Source organism: Lissotriton helveticus, chromosome 3_2 (genome assembly GCF_964261635.1).
Source record: "Lissotriton helveticus chromosome 3_2, aLisHel1.1, whole genome shotgun sequence".
In the NCBI taxonomy this organism is placed as follows: Eukaryota; Metazoa; Chordata; class Amphibia; order Caudata; family Salamandridae; genus Lissotriton; species Lissotriton helveticus.
In genome coordinates this window covers 113288487-113310505 of record NC_136062.1, presented here as the reverse complement: position 1 = coordinate 113310505, position 22019 = coordinate 113288487, and the positions used below count along the sequence as shown (strand labels likewise).

Sequence of the window (22019 nt, the reverse complement as noted above, 5' to 3'; positions counted from 1 at the left end):
CCCTTTAGTTGTCCCATTTTTGAAGAGCAGCCCTTTACAGCTCTTGGCCCTAATTCCTATGGCCCTGTGTGGTCCTCCTGGTCCCAGATATGCTTGATGTTCTAGCCCTCATAAAAGGAAAATGTAACAGTCAATTGGAAAATGTTTTTATTAGATATGAGCTGTTAGCTATTCTGAAATTTAAAATGAATAGTCACTGAAATGCATAGGAGCCCTGAAAATGTCTACTAGATGATTTTAGGATTTGCTTTAGCTTAGGCCAAGAAAAATGATAATTCTGTTTATAATAGTGGCCATTGCTTTCTCCTACTGTCTGTATGTTTATTATGATCCAATGCCCGTTTTTCTTGGATTCCTGCTGATACCCTTAGTGAAATGTTTAGACTGGAAAATGCTCCCCTAGCAATGAATTAGGATATTGATAAATTGTGAAAATTAATGTACAAATATTTTCTATGTTCTTACTGGATCATGGGAATGTCTTCAGCTAATGCTGAAAGGGTCGTCTGTCGTAATTTAGCAGCGATTAGATTAAGCATTAGCAGAAGACATCCTGTATTTAGAGACTATCTTGTCTTTTTATGGAATCCATTTTGTATTTGGCAGCCATTTTAGATGGCCATGTGCTCACCATGTACTCAGTCCTATCTTGCTGTTCTCTGCTCGGTATATTTAGCCTCTTCCTTCTACTTTGCACATGCTCAGTTGTGCTTGCAGCTGCTAATATTCTGTAACTGTCAGGATGTGCTTGCTAGCATTGGCAAAACTGTTAGCTCCTCCTAGTTGTCGACTGTGCATTTTCTGTATGACCATCTATGTGTGTAACTCTTCCTCTGTGCACTTGTACTGCCCTTTTTTAGCCCCTGTGAGGGTATATAAGAGATACTGTGGCCTTCAGTCCTCAGACCATCTCATACAGAGTGCTGCGGCTTCTGTGTGACATGGCCTCACTTGTTGTAATTTAATAAATATGTTTCTCTTGATTACAGATTCTGTGCCAACTTTTTCATGCTGCTTTAAAGGATCAGGTGTTAGTGCAAACCCCTGAGATGGGATTTTTGATTTCCCTCATGTCTGTGAGGTATCTGTGTGTGCGTGTGTGTGTGTTGGGGGGTGAGGTGTGTGTGTGGGTGTGGATGTGTAAGGTGTCGGTGTGGGGGTGTGGGGTGTTTGGGTGTGGGTGGAGGTGTGCGTGTGTGAGGTGTGTGTGGGGAGTGTGTGGGTGTGGAGGTGTGGGGTTGTGTGCGTGTGGGTGTGTGTGGGACATACTTGTAGGTACCTAAAACAGCCACAGAACCAAAAGCTCTTTTCAGAGCTACCCTACCTGTAATCACTCAAAATGATTATTTTATTATTTAATATTATGATTATATAATTTTTTTCACTATTTTTCCCCATGGTACGCTCCCCGGTACACTCCCCGGTGCGCGTACCGGGCGCTCCCTCCGCGGGACCCTTTAATGGCCCCCACATCAAACCTAGGGGGTCAGGGGGGGTCTACCCTGCCCCCTTTTGGTCATTTCCCCCTTTGATTTTTGCCACCTCTTGTGTCTCAATCCTACCGAGACACAAGATGGCGGCCGCTGCGGACTGTTTCGAATGTTTACAGACACCCGAGAACCAATCAGCTTCCCGCGCGCAAGTCGCGTGGCGCGCCCGGAGCGCTCCCCGGTGCGCGTACCGGGGCGCGGCCATAGATATATAAATTTGTTTGAACCTAAATTACTCAAAATCCTCTGGAGCACATATCTTGAGACATAGCAAAGGCACATCGGGCTACCAGTCCCTACAATTTTGCCAAGTTTGGTGAAAATCCATTCAGCCGTTCGAGCTAAAAGTGCGACAGACCGCCGTATGGAAATTAACATGGGGAAAACACGTTTTCGAACCCCCCTTTTATCTCGGCCCCCGCTTGACGAATCCCCCCCAAACTTTCAGGGAAGTGCCGGAGCGCCGCGAGGCAAAGTTGCCGAAAAATTCAGGCAGATTCCTCAACCGGCGCCAAAGTTATTCCCAATAGAATGTTGCGATTTCCCTATGGAAATCAATCCTAACTATATATACCTACTGGTGACCGCCAGTAGGTTATATATATATATATATATATATATATATATATATATATATATATATATATATATATAACATTTCTATGGCAAAATGAAACCCCTCATTTTGTTCCTTTTCAAATAAAATGTTTTAAGTGTTACCACTTTATTCCAATCAAGATGACTACAGGTGTGCCATACTTTTGTCATAAGTAAGACTGTTAGCGTTCTAGTTGTTCTTTAGAACACTCTAGGACATTCTGTCATTGGGCTATAGTTGGGCTACATCTGGCTGATATTTGGGCTACATTTGGGCTCTTTTGTCTCTGGTGGCCATCTTGGGAGACTGCATATCAGAATTTTTTTAATGAAATATAAGAGGATTTGAGAAGTCACTCAAAATGTGCCCTATTTTTTCTTTCTTCAGCACTAATCATAATTTCTATGGCAAAATGAACCCCCTCATTTTGTTCCTTTGCAAATTAAATGTTTTAAGTGTTAACACTTTATTCCAATCAAGATGACTTCAGGTGTGCCATACTTTTGTCATAAGTAAGACTGTTAGCGCTCTAGTTGTTCTTTAGAACACTCTGGGACATTCTGTCATTGGGCTATAGTTGGGCTACATCTGGCTGATATTTGGGCTACATTTGTTTTTTTTTGTCTCTGGTGGCCATCTTTGGGCTACATTGGGCTACATTTGGGCTCTAACATATATATAGCCGAATGTAGCCCAATATATATTTTTTCAAAGTTAATTTTCGTAAAAACCACTGGAGCATATATCTTGAGACATGGCAAAGGCACATCGGGGTACCAGTCCCTACAATTTTGCCAAGTTTGGTGAAAATCCATTCAGCCGTTCGAGCTAAAAGTGCGACAGACCGCCCTATGGAAATTAACATGGGGAAAACACGTTTTGGGACCCCCCTTTTATCTCGGCCCCCGCTTGACGAATGCCCCCCAAACTTTCAGGGAAGGACCGGAGCGCCGCGAGGCAAAGTTGCTGAAAAAGTCAGGCAGATTTCTCAACCGGCGTCAAAGTTATTCCCAATAGAATGTTGCGATTTCCCTATGGAAATCAATCCTAACTATATATACCTACTGGCGACCGCCAGTAGGTAATATGTATGTATATATATATATGTGTGTGTGTGTGTGTGTGTGTGTATATATATATATATATATATATATATATATATATATATATATATATTCACTGAAAAAACCAAAGGTTTCAGGGACGTTATAGTTAGCAGGACATTTCACTCTTACAAAACCATAGAAATTCCACCGTTATAGTTAGTTCAGCTAACTATAACTCACGCACCTGCAATGCACTGCTCATGATGTCCCATATGACATCATTCATGACATGGACCGTGACATCACTGATGACATCTCAAATGACATCACTGATGACATCATCCAGTGACTGTGTGTTTCTGTAAAGTTTAAGTATGTTTAATATATATTCCAAGGTGTATTGAAGAATGAATGGGTGTATAAATGTCTGGATGGAGGATTTAGTAGGTGTGTGACTGACTGTGTAAGTGAGTAATTAATTGTGTCTTACTGAATGCATGTCTAAACTGTGTGAATGTCTATATCAGTCTATCTGTTGTGCAAGCTGCTGCATGGGTTGGTCAATAGCTACATGAGTGTCTATATAGGTTATTGATTGGTTGAGTATTTTTTGGGGAGACTGAGTGTGTGTGTGTGGGTGAGTGGGAGGTGTGTGACTGCATTGCTGTGTGAGTAGTTGATTAACTGGGTGTATTGGTTCAAGAGTGCATGTGGAAACAGCTGTATGGGTGCGTGAGTGTGTGTATGAGTGTGTTGGTCAGTGAATGGATGTCTCAGTGGTACATTTCCAAGTAACTACATATGTAAAAGGCAGTGTATGTGAGTTGAAGTATATAAATGACTCTACATGATAGTCAGTGATTGTGAGACTGGCTGTATGGATAAGTGTGTACTTGTATCACTGATTATATAAGAGAGTAAGTATGTGTTAGTATCTGTATGAGTAAGTGATGTGGTGTGTGTAAAGTTGTATAGGTGAGTAAATGGGAGTGTGATTGATTCTTAGCATGACTGACTAGGTGTGTGTGTAACTGCATGGATGAGTGATGGTGTGTGAGTGTCTGTAGAGGTGTATGAGTGCATATTATAGTGTTGTATTGATGAGTTACTGCATGTATGAGTGATTGTATGGATGAATGAGTAGATGTGTGTGTGTAGACCTAGGAATCAGTATGTAGTAACTGGTATTGGTGTGTCAATGATTTAGAAAATGGTAGTCTGTATTTTACAGTGGGTGTATCACAGGTTATATTAGAGTGTGAGGAGGTGCATCAGATTTTCATGTGGATGTTGTCATCAGTGATGTCATAAGTGATGTCATTTGAAATGTCATCAGTGATGTCACTGACCATGTCATGAATGATGTAATATGTGATGTCATGAGCAGTGCATTACGGGTGCGCGAGTTATAATTAGCTGAACTAACTATAACAGCGGAATTTCTATGGTTTTGTAAGAGTGAAATGTCCAGCTAACTATAACGTCCCCGGAACCTATGGTTTTTTCTGTGAATTTCAATGGTTTTTTAAATGCTAATTTCTAACTATGAAATTCCTATTAAGTCCCATTGAATCCTGAAGGTCCCTGGTGGCCAAGTAGCCCACAAGGTACATCCAGTAAGCTCCACAGACCTGTGTTTCAGAGAGGTTTTCTGAGGCCACTCCCCTTTTTACACCACTCTGGAACACGGCTTCTGGCGCACTGCTGCTCAGAGGATGAAGTCCACTTGGGTCTTGAGGTCCTCAGGACACGAGAGAACCTCATCTTCCCACCAGCACCAGCAGTGCACCAGTAGCCGCGTTTGCAGAGTGGTGTAAAAAGGGGCATGGCCGCGGAGCACCTCTTTGCAACGCTGCCCTGTGGCGTTTACAAGAGGTACCTGGTGGACTACATGCCCCACAGGGACCCTCAGGATTGAAGGGGAATTAATCCCCCAACTTAAAACTTGCCACAGGGCACATTTGCACTGGGGTGCAGGGAGGGGGTGAGGACAGATGTGACAAGTGGCGCTTACTGGAGGTACTTGGTGGGCTAGTTGGACCACAGGGACACTCAGGACTCAAGGGAATTTAAATCCCCAATTTACAACGCACCAGGGGCTGCGTTTGCACAGTGGTGCAGGGAGGGTGCGGGGCCTGATGTGACAAGTCTGCAAATGCACCCTGTGGCGTGTTTTAAGTAGGAGGATTAAGTCCCATCAATCCTAAGGGTCTTTGGGGGCCAACTAGCCCACCAGCTACTTCCCGTAAGCGCCACAGACCTGCGTTGCAGAGTTGTATAAAAAGGGGGCGTGGCCTTGGACCACCACTCTGCAATGCAGCTCGGCCATAGATATCGAAACTTTTATTTTTTTATTTTCTCAGCAACTACTGAACGGAAAAAAAAGGTCGCTTTCTGAATCAAGCACTACTTTTTTGCCAAATTTGGGGTAGTTCTGTTCAGCAGTTCGGACTGTAGCTTTGCCTAAAGTTTCCTATGGAAAATTGATTTTTTTACTCTTATTTTTTTCTTTCTCAGTAACTAATGAACGGGTTTACATCATTTAAAATATAGGTCGCTTTCTGAACCAAGCACTACCTTTTTGCCAAATTTGAGGTAATTCCGTTCAGCAGTTCGGGCTGTAGCCTGTCTCAATATTAAATCTCCCCCAAAATTTTAGGATAGGAGCTGACCTAGATAAACTTTTTTGGGAGAATTTCGCGAAGATTCATCAAACGACGCCAAAGTTATTAGCAAATCAAAAAATGCTTTTCCTACGGAAACTAGGTTCTAACTATAACTACCTACTGGCAACTGCCAGTAGGATATATATATATATATATATATATATATATATATATATATATATATATATATATATATATATTCTCTTTGGAGAGAATGTAACAAGGGACCTAAAAAATCTGTATGCTTTGGAGAATCAAAATAAACATAAAATGGATCCCAGGAAAGCTTTATTTCACAAGACAGTGAAAAAATTAATTACAGGATGAAGATGGACTCCTTATCAAGCCCTCAGATAAAGGAGGAAATGTTGTATTGTGGGGGAGGGAGCAGTACAAAAAAGAATCTCTTAACCAACTGCAGGATTGTGGTTGTTACAGTAAAATCAGTCCCAAAGAATATGATAAAGTGATGGTAGACTTCTTTGGAAGATTAGATACTTGGATGGACGATGGGCTCCTCAGCTGGGATGAGCGGAAATTTATCAAAAGGGAAAAACCGACAATCCCAGTATTTTACATGCTCCCTAAAATACATAAGAATCCCACTGGTCCACCAGGGAGACCCATCATTTCATCTTGTGGTAGTTTATTTGAGAATGCTTCCCGCTACATTGATTATTTTCTTAACCCAATAATTAGATCCCTTCACTCATATATTAAAGATTCGACCGATTTTTTAAAATGTATTTTTGACATCCGTTGGGACAAGGAAACTATGGTCTTACTAACATTAGATATTTCTACGTTATATACCAGCATTAGACACTTAGATGGCTTGCGAGCGAGCGAGTATTATCTTAATAGAAGACCAGCTCGCTTTGCCACCCAAAACAGTTTGATCCTGGAACTTATGGAATGGTACCTCACAAAAAATATATTCTTATTTGGTAATGACACAGGAACGGGGGACCGCGATGGGCACCTGTTTTGCCCCGAGTTATGCCAACTTACATCTCGGCTGGTGGGAGGAACGGGTGCTCGGGGGCGGTCCCCTTGACCATTGGACTGTACATGTTCTGTTGTGGGATTCAGATTTATCGATGACGTCTTCGTGCTGTGGCAGGGCACGGAGGCGGACATCGAATTATTTATTGGTGACCTTCATCAAAACTCCATAAATTTGGAGTTTGTGGGCCATCATAGCAAAACCACAATAGATTTCTTAGATATCAGAATAAGTCCAAGTGATGACAAATTGGAAACAACAGTTTTTCGTAAAGCAACTGCGGGGAATTCAGTTCTCCATGCGGACAGTGCCCATCCTGCCGCATTGATCAGAAGCATCCCCTTTGGGGAATACTAGAGAGCAAGGAGAACATGCAGCAGTGAAGGGGAATTTGATAAGATTGAAAAAGAGATGACCCAAAGGTTCATCAAAAGGGGGTACAAACCAGGCATTCTAAAAAGGGCAGCTAGCAAAGCCAGAAATCTAATGCGATATAAGATATTATTTGAACCCTCACGGAACAAAAGACAGCAGGAACAGTTTAAACTCCAGGGGAACCAGATTAACTCTAGGTTTATCACTACATTTAATGTAAAACATAAAGAAGTAAGATCAATTTTAAAGAAACACTGGTACCTTGTAAAAAATGATCCGGTTTTAGGTCCCAGAGTCCAGAAGAATCCTGAGATCACTTATAGAAATTCTAAATCTTTTAAAAGATTTGATCGTCAGGAGTGAATTTGTGGAGAAAAAGAAGGGTTCCTCTGATTGGTTAAAACAGAAACCAGGTTTTAAAAAATGTGCTAAATGTAAGGCATGTCAACATGGCATGAATCAAACTAACCTTAAAACATTTTTTAATAAAACCATTACCATCAGGAGTTTTATGACCTGCAAAAGCAATTTTGTTGTTTACTTGTTACAATGTCCATGCCCAAAAATATATATAGGTAGTACGACCCTACCTGTTCATCAAAGAATCCTTCAACACAGGCGAGCAATTGTCAATCAACACAGAACTTATCCCGTCGCGAGACATTTTGAGTCCCATCACCAGAGTAACCCTGAGAGTCTGCAATACACTTGTATAGCAGAAGTCCCCAAGAGAAAGAGAGGGGGGGACAGAGAAAGGGAACTCCGTAAGTTAGAGACACATTTTATTCTGGATTTTAACTGTAAAGAACCGTATGGACTCAATGTAGACGAGGATTTATATACATGTCTGTCTTAAGGACTGTAAAAGAATATGACGAAGAGTTGAAACACAGATTTGCACCTGTAACCATGAATTGATTGTGTTTTTAACTAGGAATATGTTTTTTTTTAACAGTGGTAGTATTTTTGATACATCAATGAGATGGACCAGTGACATTAAGCTAGTTCTTGCACTTTAGGAATTATTATGCATTTGCACTTTATGATAGATATGTTCTTTTGCACTGAAAAGGGACGGAATATTAAAATGATGAAGAGTGGAAATGTTTACTATAAGAGAGATGAATTTAGTTTACATAAGCACTTTCACTTTCAATAGAGTACTGTATTGGAAAAGAGTGAAATGTTTACAGTGAGAAATTTATCACAGTTTACATGAGCATAAGCACTTTATTCATATATTATGGTTTACCTAAGTATAAGCACTTTTTATAGGGGTAGTCCCTTATCATATGGATATGAAGTTTCCATTATGTGTAAACCATATGAACTGTCTGCTCCGTCCCATATTGAACTTTCAGTTCTCCTTTTTTCTTTTGGAAATGCATAATGTGTAAAAACAAAGTCGCATTAGCGCTTCGCACTTTTACAAGGACCAATGAATACTGGAAAGGGCACTTGCCAAAAAACACTGAAGGAATGCTTCCAATTGCGAATTATTTTAAATAAGCACTAGCACTTTAATTGTAGAATGGTAATTTGTGTTGAATTTTGAAAATGTTTTTTGAGGAATTAAAATTCCCAATTAATGTACATGGTCAAAAAGGAAAAAATATAAAAAGAAAATAAATAAATATATATATATATATTCCCCCCCGCCCCCCAAGAATGCACAAATAAGAATTACTGCAATGAAGTGGAAAGCTTGATGATTACTGTGAAGTGACACGTTAAAATATGGCCACCACGTTCCAGACAATTGTGGTTTAATGGTTAACACTGTGTCCATTTTCTGTTTTTACTATCACTGAGTAGTGTATTTTAATGCAAAAAAAATGGTGGAAAAACATCGTGAACAAGGGAGCTTGACTCCCGAAACGCGTCGATGTAGTTTGTCATTTTTAAATAAAAGGACTTTTTCAACCCTACCGTGGAGTGCCGGATGATTGTCAATGCGCATGGGATAATCCTATAAACAATAAATATATATATATATATATCAACCAAAAGTTTAGCCCTGAAGGAAGAAAGCCACACGATCAGTGTTTTTTGCATCCATTTCATTTGGGGCTGTACATCTATGATGGTGATTGTTTATCTGCATCTCCTGTTTGCTGCTGCTCCCAAAATGTAATGGATGCAAAAAACACCAATCGTGTGGCTTTCTTCCTTCAGGGCTAAACTTTTGGTTGGTATGTTAGCGGCTAGAGCCCAGCCGCGGAAGAAAAGCCTGCCGCTTGTCAGCGGACCCGTGATAGCGCCCAAATGGTGCTATCTTGCTACAGGAGACCGGCTGTCCAGGAGCAGCAGAGTAAAGACAAAAGGACATTCCAGTGTAACTCTTCACCAGCCCACCTGGGTTTTAATTTTGTTTTCATCGACTGTTTTTAATGATGAACTCACTCAAGATTACTGGTTCGTGCACCACAAGACCCAGAAGGCTGCTCTTTGCGACCACGCCCACGGAGGCAGGCTCTTTAAATTTAGTGCATGTTGCATCATCATTGCTAACCGATGCCATTGAAAAAGGGAAAGGATTCCCGAAACCGGTTTGGCTGTACATCTATGATGGTGATTGTTTATCTGCATCTCCTGTTTGCTGCTGCTCCCAAAATAAAATGGATGCAAAAAACACCGATCATGTGGCTTTCTTCCTTCAGGGATAAACTTTTGGTTGGTATGCAGCTAGAGCCCAGCCACGGAAGAAAAGCCTGCCACTTGTCAGCGGACCTGTGATGGCGCCCAAATGGTGCTATCTTGCTACGGGAGACCGGCTGTCCAGGAGCAGCAGAGTAAAGACAAAAGGACATTCCAGTGTAACTCTTCACCAGCCCACCTGGGTTTTAATTTTGTTTTCATCGACTGTTTTTAATGATGAACTCACTCGAGATTACTGGTTCGTTCACCACAAGACCCAGAAGGCCGCTCTTTGGGACCACGCCAACGGAGGCAGGCTCTTTAGATTTAGTGCACGTTGCATCATCATTGCTAACAGATGCCATTGAAAAAGGGAAAGGATTCCCGAAACCGGTTTGGCTGTACATCTATGATGGTGATTGTTTATCTGCATCTCCTGTTTGCGGCTGCTCCCAAAATGAAATTGATGCAAAAAACACCGATCGTGTGGCTTTCTTCCTTCAGGGCTAAACTTTTGGTTGGTATGTTAGCGGCTAGAGCCCAGCCGCGGAAGAAAAGCCTGCCGCTTGTCAGCGGACCCGTGATGGCGCCCAAATGGTGCTATCTTGCTACGGGAGACCGGCTGTCCAGGAGCAGCAGAGTAAAGACAAAAGGGCATTCCAGTGTAACTCTTCACCAGCCCACCTGGGTTTTAATTTTGTTTTCATCGACTGTTTTTAATGATGAACTCATTCGAGATTACTGGTTCGTGCACCACAAGACCCAGAAGGCCGCTCTTTGCGACCACGCCCACGGAGGCAGGCTCTTTAAATTTAGTGCACGTTGCATCATCATTGCTAACAGATGCCATGGAAAAAGGGAAAGGATTCCTGAAACCGGTTTGGCTGTACATCTATGATGGTGATTGTTAATCTGCATCTCCTGTTTGCTTCTGATATATATATATATATATATATATATATATATATATATATATATATATATATTTAGCCACCAATTCGTTCACAAGAAGGTGCACTTTTAGGAATTGGACTATCTGTGATTGGAGTCAATTATGGCACTGAGCCCATACGTGAACAATAATACTATAGACATTCTATCCAAACGATTTGGTTAATGATGTACTAAATGTCGGGATAACCGGTACATAGGTTAGATGGAAAAAAAATTCCACATCAAAATCCGACTTTTGTAAACTCTTTGAAAGACTGTCCAAATTCTTTAAGTTAATCGGAAATTGATTTAACAGTGATCTATATAATTTACTGAATGGTAATCTATTTGAATGCAATGATCTAGTAACGTTTTTATTTCCAAATGTTATCTAAAACTACCTCTCCCAGAATGCTTCATTACATATATATATATATACTTGCCTGCAAAATACTAACATTTTTGTTGTAAAGTCATGCCCAGCTCTCTTAACCTCCTGGCAGAGGTAATGGCAATTAAGAAAATAACCTTAAGGGTTAGGAACTTAACAGATGGTCCTTCAAGGGTTCAAAGTGAGTACTCTGTAAAAAAGACAACAGCAATGTAAGGTCCCAAGGATGAAAAAGCATTATCTCCTTTGGCCTAATCAAAGGAAAAACTCTTTAAAAAGTCTAGATGTTAAGTCTTCAATTGGATAAAGGTCACGCCAAAGTGTTCTAAATGCTTGGACAGCTGACCATTGGAGCTTTAGAGTGGAAGCAGATACATTCTTATGAAAACCCTCTTGAACAAATTTAAGTATCTTTCAGTGGGTTATCTAAAGGAGAAAACACTTTTTTGGGTACTTTCTGGGGCTGGATTGGGTGGTTGGGGTAGTTGTTAGGGCTAAGGGCAGGTGGCATAGGGTGTGATCCTTACCACACATCGCTATACCAGTCATGCCTTTACACTAAATTGCACGGTGAAGGCATGTATGGTAAAGGAATGCGTTGTTCAGACACATTCGTGGTTTAGTAAGTGTAGTAGAGTTGCGCAGGGTTTAGCCATGTGTGTCTCTGTCATACAACCTGTGTGGGACAGTGCCCGGGTCAGAAGACTACTGAGATAGGGGTAAATTTGTATTCCCTGTTGTGTTTTTACAGAGGACGTCAAGCCACACAATAATTTAGGCAGGCAGGTGGTCATAGAGACACGGAGGTTTAAACACTTTAGTACCGAGATCCAAACCCCCCCCCCCCCCCAACCAGGCCACAAGAGACTCGCAAGAAAACTAATATAACACTGACCTTAAACATCAGGGCCATCGCACAGGTGTATTTTTTTTTTTCAGAACAAATTTTATTTCGTTGAAATAGCATACAATTAGGACACCGTCCCCTATGTATCAGGGGTTCAGTGAGCAAAGAAGACAATCAACAAATAATAGCATTGCAATCAACATTTTGGGATGAAAGGATCCCCACCAACTCCCCTCCCCCCACACCCTCCCTGGCCCTTCCCTCCCGGAGCCCCCCCCCCGGCACAGTGTTCATACGATTCAAAGTATTAGTTCTTGGAGTCACAAGCAGTGCATAGCCCTCTTCACCCAGAGTCAATCTGCAAATGTTCTACATCGGAGTCCCGTTGCACTGGCGGTTCCAGCCAGAGCCCTCTATATTCTGCCCAACGCTTCCATATTTTAAAGTGTTTTCGGGGGCAACCTCTGGCTTCAAAGACCGGACGTTCCAATCCCATGGTAAAGTCCAACCCTCTCTTCCACACCTCTAGTACAGGAGCCCTGGGGTCTTTCCAGGCACGAGCTACATCTCTCTTGGCCACCGTAAGGCCCAGGAGCAGTAGATGGCGTTTATAAATATTCCCTCCCACCTGTTCCATTACGTGAAGGAGGCCCAGTTTCGGGGAGCGGGGGAGGTCCCAGCCCAGCACCTCGGACAGGCAGTCCCACACACCTGTCCAGGACCGTGTCAGCCTCACACACGACCATACTGTATGTAAGAACGTGCCTACCGTGCTACCACATCTCAGGCACTCAGGGGAGGCAATCAGACTAGCTCGCCACAACCGTTCTCTGGTGTAGTATGCACGATGCAAATATTTAAACTGAATGAATCTCAAGCGCACCGCAACAGCCGCCCCTCGTGGAGCCTCTAAGGCCTCCCTCCAGTCATCCTCCTCCAAGGCACCAATATCTTCCTCCCACACCTTACGTAACTTATCCAGTGAAGCTGAGCAGTGCGTGACCAGAGTTTGATATATATTGGAGATTTTCTTGTCCCCCAATTCCCCCATAAACACCTTGGCTTCAACGGGGCTAAATTCGGGTAGCGTGTCTAAACCTATTAACGAGGGGGACAGAGCATGGCGGAACTGTAAATACTTATAAAATTGGGTCTGTGGCATATCGTATTCATCTCGCAGAACCTGGAACGATTTAAGGGTCGTGCCGTGCATAACGTGGCCCAGCGTCGAGATGCCAATGTCGTCCCAGCCCCGGAACCCCCGGAGAGCCACGAGCTCCGGTAAACGTCCATTGTGCCACAAGGGCGTTTCTTTTGTCAATACATTCCACCAACCCATACGGCGTAGGGTTCCACGCCACACTCGGAAAACCACTTGAGTAACCATTGGGAGTTTTTTCCGTTTGCCTGCCGAGTAAAGGATGGTATGGAGCGTGTCCGGGTCCATCAGGTATCTTTCAAGGGCATAAGCCGGGTCACCCCGGTCCCCATACAACCAGTCGTTTAGTATAAGAAGATGGGATGCCTGGTAATACGATAGGATGTCCGAAGTCGCCAGGCCCCCACAATACGTGGAAAGGAAACAGGTGCGGAGCGCCACTCTGGCCACCCCGCCAGCCCAGAGAAACTGGCTCAGTGCAGAGTTCACTTGCCTAAACCAGTGTGGCGCAATCGGGTATGGATGGTTTTGCAACTGGTATAAAAGGCGCGGGAGAGCCACCATCTTAAAAATGGCAGAGCGGCCATATATGTTTAGGGGCATCCTGGACCAGATCTTCATATCGGATCGTACTCTGTCCCAAACCGGCACCACATTGCGGGTCCAGGCTATCCCCGGAATGTCCGTAAGGAATACACCAAGATATTTGATGCCTCCCGCTGCTTCCTGCAGCGTTGACGCCCAGGGCCCATGTCTTCCGCGCTCTCCCAGCACCCACAGCGTGGATTTCCGTGTATTCAAGTGCAGGCCAGATACCTCCCCAAATACCCGCATTATTTCTAGAACTCTGGGTCCAGATTTATTTATGTCTGTGAGGAAGAAAAGGACATCGTCCGCGTACAGTGCAATACGATCAGACGGTCCCCGCACCCACTCAAGTCCCCGCATCTGCGCGTCCATTCTCACCCATGCCGCCAGCGGCTCCATGGCTAGGGCGAATAAATATGGCGATAGGGGGCAACCCTGTCGGGTGCCCCGGCCTATGGGGAAGGGGTCCGAGATCGTTCCCGCTATCCTCACCGAAGCCGTCAGGTCCGTGTATAGTAAGTGCAGATACGAAAGGAATCGAGGTCCAAAATTTAGGCGGGCCAGAAGCGCACGAAGATAGACCCAGCTGACTGAATCAAAGGCTCTATCAATGTCAGCCAGGAGAAGCGCTGTCGGGATCTCGGCAGCTCTGGCCGCCTCTATCACCATCTGCGCGCGCCGGATATTGTGCCTTGTTGCCCTATGGGGCATAAAGCCGGCCTGATCCGGGTGAACCAGGTCTGTAATATACGGGAGAAGGCGATTGGCCAGGGCCTTCGCCAGTATTTTCGCATTCAGGAGCGAAATCGGTCTGTACGACGCATGCTGCTCCGGGGGCCTTCCCGGTTTACAGAAGACTACAATCTCGACGTGCCGCCAGTCAGCCGGCAGGCGGCCACGGTCTCTGGCCTCCTCCAGCGCCTGTCTATATCGCGCCCCCAGTTGAACATGGAATGTCTTCAGAAATTCACACGGGAACCCATTAGGCCCAGGGGCCTTACCAGTGTTCAGTTCCCCGAGTGCCGCAGTCAATTCTTCCAAGGACAGTGGGTGGTCCAGTAGGTCACGGTCCTCATCCGAGAGAGCCCGTGGCGGGAGATCAGCTAGGAATTTATCCACGTCTGCCTCAGGAATGGTCTCTCGCGGGGCGTACTGGGCTTCATAGTATCGGGCGAAGCTGGCCGCCAGTTCCACTGGGGCCGTCATAGGCTCCCCCGCCTCACCGCGAAGTCCCGGTAGGGTCTGCGCATGGAAAGTTCCCTGACAGAGCCTGTACAGCATAGCACTGGATTTGTCCCCCCACTGATAAATTCTACTCTGTGTAGCCAGCCACAGTTGGCGTGCCTCATCCATTAGGAGAGAGTTATATGTCTGCTGCATCAGTAACAACCGCTCAACGGTATCCACAGGCCCCTCGGCAGTGCTCTCTCCCTCAAGGTCCCGAACCCGCCGTGCAGTCTCCTCTATCTCTCCCCTGCGGGCCTTACGCGCCGCCGCGCACCAGGCGATGTCTACCCCCTGGAGCACGGGTTTCAGAGCTTCCCAAAGGGTTATAGCGTCCATTTCGGGCTGATCATTGCAGTCCCAGTACCGAGAGATGGCTTCGCGCATGTGTGACCTGTAGTCATCTTGTTGTAGCTGCCATGTAGACAAACGCCACCGAAATGGCTGTCGTGTCTTACCAAGATGCACATCCACTGCAACTGGAGAGTGATCCGACAGGCCACGCGGGAGTATAGACGAAGAGGCTACTCTCCCCATCCAGTTATTAGGAACGAACAAGCAATCAAGTCTGGAGAAGGATTTGTGCACCGCTGAGACGTATGTATATTCTCGGCTATGTGGGTGATGGTATCGCCATGCATCGATCCAACCCATCCCCCGTACCATACCATTCAATTTAGTGGGAACGTGTGTCATAGGCCCCCCATCTGATCTATACCTATCCATGCGTCCATCCATGACATCATTCCAATCTCCGCCCACTATAGACATCACACTAGGTATGGCAGCCCAGACATCAAACAACTTCTCAATGAGTGCTTCTTGCAGTGGGGGTGGGGCATACACACTGCCAAAGACCATCGGCTCATCTCCCACCATTCCTTTAATAAATATAAATCTACCTTGAGCATCCACCCATTGCGTCTCATGTGTGTAGGCCAGTCGGTGATGTATCAGAATCGCCACTCCCCGTGACCCCCTCACAAAGCCTGCGTGGAACACTTGTTGGTAGCCATAGCGTTGTAAGCTAAGTGTTTTATTGCCCAGAAGGTGAGTTTCTTGCAAGAAGAGCACATCCGCTCTTTCTCTCTTCCCCAACCGCAATACCGCACCCCTCTTTATTTTGTCAAGCATTCCACGGACGTTCCAGCTCACCACTCGAAACAACGCCCGTGGGGGACTAGTCTCATATGTATCACCCGCCATCTATAGGTGAATAGATCGAAGTCCTGAGCTCTCGAGGCCACACAAACTCCAGTGATAGCAACCAGACTTGAACGTGTACTGTGCCGAAAACAACCATCCCACCTCCCACAAACCCCCTCCCCCACCCCGCCCCCCGATCCCATGTACCCCCACCAACTCTCCAACCCCCTCTATGTCCCCAACTTTGTCTTCCCCCCCCTCCCCCCTCCCTATACCTCAGTAACATTGAAGTATCTGTCGCGGTATAGACAGTCTTCAGCCCCCAACGGGAGACCCCCAACCTTCTATGCCAATGGATCCCCACCAACTGCCCACCCAACCCCAACTAACCCGTAACCCGACTAACTACTTTGGTGCTCGGGGTGATGTCCGCCCACTTATGGGCATCCCCCGACCAACAGCTCATCCCACACCGCTGTCATGCAGCAAATCACGTGGTGGCGTCCATTAGAGAGCTTCAAGGCGTTAAGTATCATCATGGCTCCGGAGCCGGGGCCTCCGCTGCGTCGTTGCCTTCCGACACGCCATCTGTGGGAGGTCGGTTCTTCTGAGAGCGTGCCCTCCAGTTACTTCTGCTACGCGATCTCCTGGGAGTCCTCGAGGTTCTCGTCTCAGAGGAGGAATCGGAGTTGCGTCTCGGGGGGGTATGCACCTTAACTCTGACCGTCTCATCTGTCCATTCAAAGACCTCCTCCGGAGTGTTGAAGAACTGTGTCTTGGACTGAAACACTACACGCAGGCGGGCCGGATAGAGCAGGGCGTATTGGATTTTAAGTTCTCGTAGCCGAGCCTTCGCTGCAGTGAAGGATTGTCGCTGTTGCTGTACCAGTTTTGTGTAGTCCGGAAAGATCAGGACTCTGTGATTCTCATACATCAGGGGCTCCTTAGCTCGCGCCTGACGGAGGATAGTGTCACGTCATGGTAGTTAAGCAGTTTGGCGATGACCGGACGGGGGCGAGCTCCCAGCGGTGGTTTCGGGAGAAGCGCACGGTGCGCCCGTTCAATAATGAAGCATCGTGAAAGGGAGTCTGGGGGGAGCCACCCCTCCAGCCATTGTGTCAGGAATGCCTCCATGTTGCCTTTCTCGCAGTCTTCCGGCAGACCCACGAATCGCAGGTTATTTCGTCTGGCCCGTCCTTCCGCGTCCTCAGCCCTGAGCGCTAGGCCCTTCTGTAGCCCCTCCAGAGTGGCCACCTTCTTCTTAAGAATGACCACGTCATCCTCCACCTCCGTGATTCTGGTTTCAGTTTCCGTGATTCTGGCCACAGCATTTCGTAGGTCCTGGCGGAGCAGCGTAACATCGGCCCCAACAGCCCCAATTTTTGCATCCAGCATGTCCCTCGATTGCGTGATCGCCGCCATCAGGGCCGCATTATCCGGGCCAGGTTCTGGGCCAGGCTGGCCCCCGGACGCTCCTGCTCCACCGCTCGGTCCCGTAAATTTATCAATGGGGCCCTGCTTCGTAGTACCTCCACTGTTGCCGCCCCGCGTCATGATGAGGAGCGGGCCCGGCGTCCAAGAACCCTCCGGCCACTGGTAGCCTCCCCTCCGGCCAGGGACCCCCGTGAGTTGATCCCCGCCGCGTCCTGACCTCAGAGGGAAATTAGGCACGTGTCCAAGGATGTCTGCGTGGCTGCTTGTGGAATCGTCCTCCTGCAGTGCACCACAGCCCCCTTGTAGCAGCCACAGGAGTATGCCCTCAACTCAGATCGCAAGTCCAGGGATAGGAGACCCCCAAGGAGGCCCTGCACCACAGGATCGTCGAGAGCCTTGGCCAATAGGGGGGGAAGTCCGGCCGTTAGAGGGCGACCGGGATCCGGTTGCAGCTCGCCTTCAGCCCCTGGCAGTAGCCCACTCTAGTCCGGGCAGACCCACGGTCCGTCCACCACAGTTGCTGTCGCGTAGTTCACCACCAGGGGGGGAGGGGAGAGAGGGGGGGGGAGTCTGCAAGAAAGGGGGTTCCCCCGGGAGAAGGGGCGAAGGCAAGAGCCCCCTAGCACTCCGGGGACCCCTGGCCCCCGCGGTCCGACTCGGCCGCCGAGTGGGTTCGGCCTGTGGCGATGAGTGTCTCCCCCCTCCTCAGTGGCGCTCGTCTCCCCTCGCCAGCTCACCTCACAACCGTCTGTGGTCCAGCTCCAGGCTGCCTCCGCAGTGTCCTCGGAGCCCTCGAGTCCTCCGGTCCCAAGTAGGGGTCAGTAGGTCCGGGGAGCCAGCTCAGGCCTCGCGGCCGACCCCGTCGCCGTCTCACTTCCGGCCGGACCTCTCGAAACTCGAGGTCCCGGCTTCAGCACGTCGCGCAGGCCCCACCTTGTCAGGCTCTCAGCGTCGGATCGCGTGCTCGGTATGTGCCCAAATCGCAACCGGAGCCGCCCCTCCGCCACCGGCAGCTAAGCGTCTGGTCTGGGAGTCCGCAGGTCGGGGATATGCAGGATAAATGGCGCGGATAATGCACAGGCGGGACGGAGCTCACTCAAGCTGCGTCCGCCATGCTTGCCGCCTTGGCCACGCCCCCCACAGGTGTATTTTAAAACCTCATGAAAAATAAGACTGCTGCACAGCAACGTGCTCACTTAGGAAGCTGCCCCTGTTTGAACCTGGCTGCGAGCCTCCAGGCAACGTGTTTCAACTCGGAGCCAAGTGCACGCGTTGGTCCTCACACTGTGACACACACACTCCTCAGAAACACGCGGCTTCCTTGCACACGATGAAAGAGCAGCTGACTGAACCCAGCACTGCCTTGAGAGCGCGGCCGACGCAGCCCGCTGAAGAAGCACCCAAGGGCCGAAATGGAACGACAGCGTAAAGAATAACTTTAGTCTAATTATTAGATGTTAAGAGCTTTTAGGAGCGCTAAAGCAACTCCTCACGCCTGGAGATTGTTGTAGAATCGGACTACACAGACATAAAGAGAGGAATCCTTATGGAGAAGGGAGCTTCTATGGGAGTGTCCAGGGGTCAGTATGGTAAAAAGAGAAAAACAGCTTTGGAGGTTGTGGATAATGGAGGTGCATGAGGTAAATCTGGAAGTACTAGGGCGAGGAAGGAGATGGGGAGGCAACAACAGCGAAATAACACTCACCACAACAAAGTGTTCCTGTCTTCACTTAAGACCATGGGAGGTTGATTGGATGCACCATTTAATGCTGCCTCTGTTTTCCTAGCTCTCATACAAGGCCTTACAAAGGGGTCTGCATATAACCCTGTCAAGAGCTTGAACATTTTACTTGCCTTGAACTAAGACTACAAGCTTGTCCTAGCAATCATTTTATAGTGGCACAGAAACGTGCTCTAACATCTCTTGCTAACATAGATGGGAAACATCATTTACAACAAAGTCTTTTCCACGCATGACGTTATCAACGATCCACTTACCCCGCAAACGTCTCTTCAACGCGGGTGCCTTCCACGACCGTCTTTACCACGCAAGTGGTATTCTTTTTGGTCGTCCTGCTTGTAAGTTCTGCGTGACGTTGGGGGAGTTGGGGGGGTTGGGGGGGTCTCCCCCCCATTAAAAAAAACAAAAATCGAGCAGGCTACATACATTAAAAAAACGCACTACAGTGTCATTAAAAAGTAAAAGAAAAGAGCCGCACCAAAGACGTGGCAGTGTACGTCAAAATAATTGTAGTCCTTTTTTAGTTTTGGTAGACGTGTTTTCACGCATATTTCCATGGTGGATGGAAGTAAGAGCTGCTGAACGTAACGTTTTTTAAATGCGATGTTAGAACCTGCGTACTAAAAAGCTGCGTGGTAAAGCCACTTGCGAAGTAAAATTCGCGTGGTAATGCCATGCGGAGTATTTGTATTCGTGGTAAAGACATATATTCACATAGATAAGTGACGGGTAGGCTGTTGGATAAATATGATGATTTCGTTGCTAAGCCCCTCCCTAAAGGCATCAAAGCACTTGTTAGTCTGAGGTAGCTAACTGCAGTTAATGAAGGGTTGCGGAAGCCTGACCTGGGAGTTAGCCCACAATTTCTATTAATTGTCACGAAACGACCAGGCGCACTGAAGCCCAGTTTGGGTGAGCTGTGCTGCTGTAATGTCGGTACGCAGTTTGCCACTGCCCCCACCGTACACCTATCCTCCAGGCCTCAAGCTATATTATTTGGTTGTAGGTTGGACTTGTCCAAGGTGTAGTTGTACCCATACAAGACCACTACTGAAGATGGATGGAATGTGCCAGACTACTTCTGTTGTGAACCTATTTCTAAAAATTGCCAAGGTGATTGTTCTGAGGCGCAGTTTGTTCAATAATACTGATCCATTGGGATTTCTTATGAATGGAATGCCTATTGTTATTGGTAGTTTTATGTTCTTTTTATTGCTGGATCTTGTGGATAAACTAAATGCGATACTGTGAGTGGGGTAGCACATTTCTTAATTGACATTGGACTAAAAGGTTTATTTTACTGATTTGAATCGTGAAGAAGAAGCCCATTAAGGCCCCTTGAGTCTGGATAATAAGTTAAAATCAAATATGGCCTCAGTAAATCTAATCTTCAATGAAAGTCATGTATAAATCTTTGCAGAGCATTATATTACGTCATGTCGTATGAATTGTTTTTCTTTTGTGATTGCTTTTCAAACTTGTGAATAATCTTTGTCATACTATAAATATTACAGATTGAAGAATCTGAGAGGAAGAGAATAGAGGACATAAAAGAAGCAGAGTGTAAAAAAGCCTCTGAGGAGCTAGAGAAGTTGAAGGAGCAGAAAAGGATAGAAGAAGAAGAAAGAAAACAGGAACTTCTTAAAGAAAGGAAACAGATAGAAGAGGACAGAAGGAGAACACAAGCAAAAAATAAAGCTAACACTACAAAATCCAGAACTGCACTAACTAGAGGTATAATTATTTTTTCAATTTATTTTCTTATGTAGCCGTTGTGACATTTCAAACAAATGAAGTACAAAAAAATAAATACGCGTATACAGCCTATTTAATGGATGGTGCAATTAACATAGACTGAAGTGAGGAACATAGGTGCTGCTGTTTGAACATCACCAGTGAAACTAGACAATCACCTTCATACATGACTATACCTACTGGGACCTTCTATCACCAGTATAGTCTCATCTGGGTGTGGCTATCCTATCTCTTAATTAGATAGTCCTAGCTGTCACTGTTTGTACAATATTGTTACCCAAAATATACTCACTTCAAATTATTAAACCACATTACATCAGTGTCTGCAATCAGAAGGAATTTCTTCAGTTGCAGTTGTATATTAATCATTCAATTTTTTCTTCAATCCTTCTGTTTATTCAAAACATAAAAAAGATTCCAGTATTAAACTTGTAATATATTACGCCATCTTTGTAGACATTTGTTCGTTGGCCATCCACATAGGGGTGTCAACTGCAAACTAAATGATAACTCAAGGCACAGAGAAAATCAATTATTGTGTCCTTGGAGGGATGTCTAAAGTCTGTTTCTACTGTTATTTTACAATACCTGGGTGTCCTCAGGAAAGTTCTGTTTATATCTATATGCAATGTCTATGCAAATAAAGATATAAAATACACACTGGTGGCTGCCACTGTGCAGTTATAGTAAGGTCACAGTTTCCATAGGAAGATCATTTTTTTGTTTTGCTAATACATTTGATGCAGTTTGACAAATCTTGACAAAACTTTCCAAGAAAAGGTTTATCAACCTTAGGTGCTCCTTGGCATGTTTCAGAATGATTTGTCATGCAGAGACCTAGAAAAAGGAGAGTGCTCCTAAAAACTTTTGAGATAGTGATACAGATTAACGGCTGAATAGAATTATACCAAATTTGGCGGAAGTTAGAACTTAACTGAGAAGCATGCTTGTTATTTTGGCATAAATTCATTTAGCATTTTTTT

The 22019-nt window shown here is 45.7% G+C and overlaps 1 protein-coding gene across 1 annotated transcript in view; it reads left to right on the top strand.

Moving 5' to 3' along the window:
- DNAAF4 (dynein axonemal assembly factor 4) overlaps nucleotides 1-22019 on the top strand; it is a 227169-nt gene that overhangs the window by 52049 nt on the left and 153101 nt on the right. Inside the window, exon 4 of the mRNA XM_078684603.1 lies at nucleotides 20796-21015. Coding sequence (XP_078540729.1) covers nucleotides 20796-21015 — 220 coding nt within the window. The remainder of the gene's footprint in view (nucleotides 1-20795; nucleotides 21016-22019) is intronic.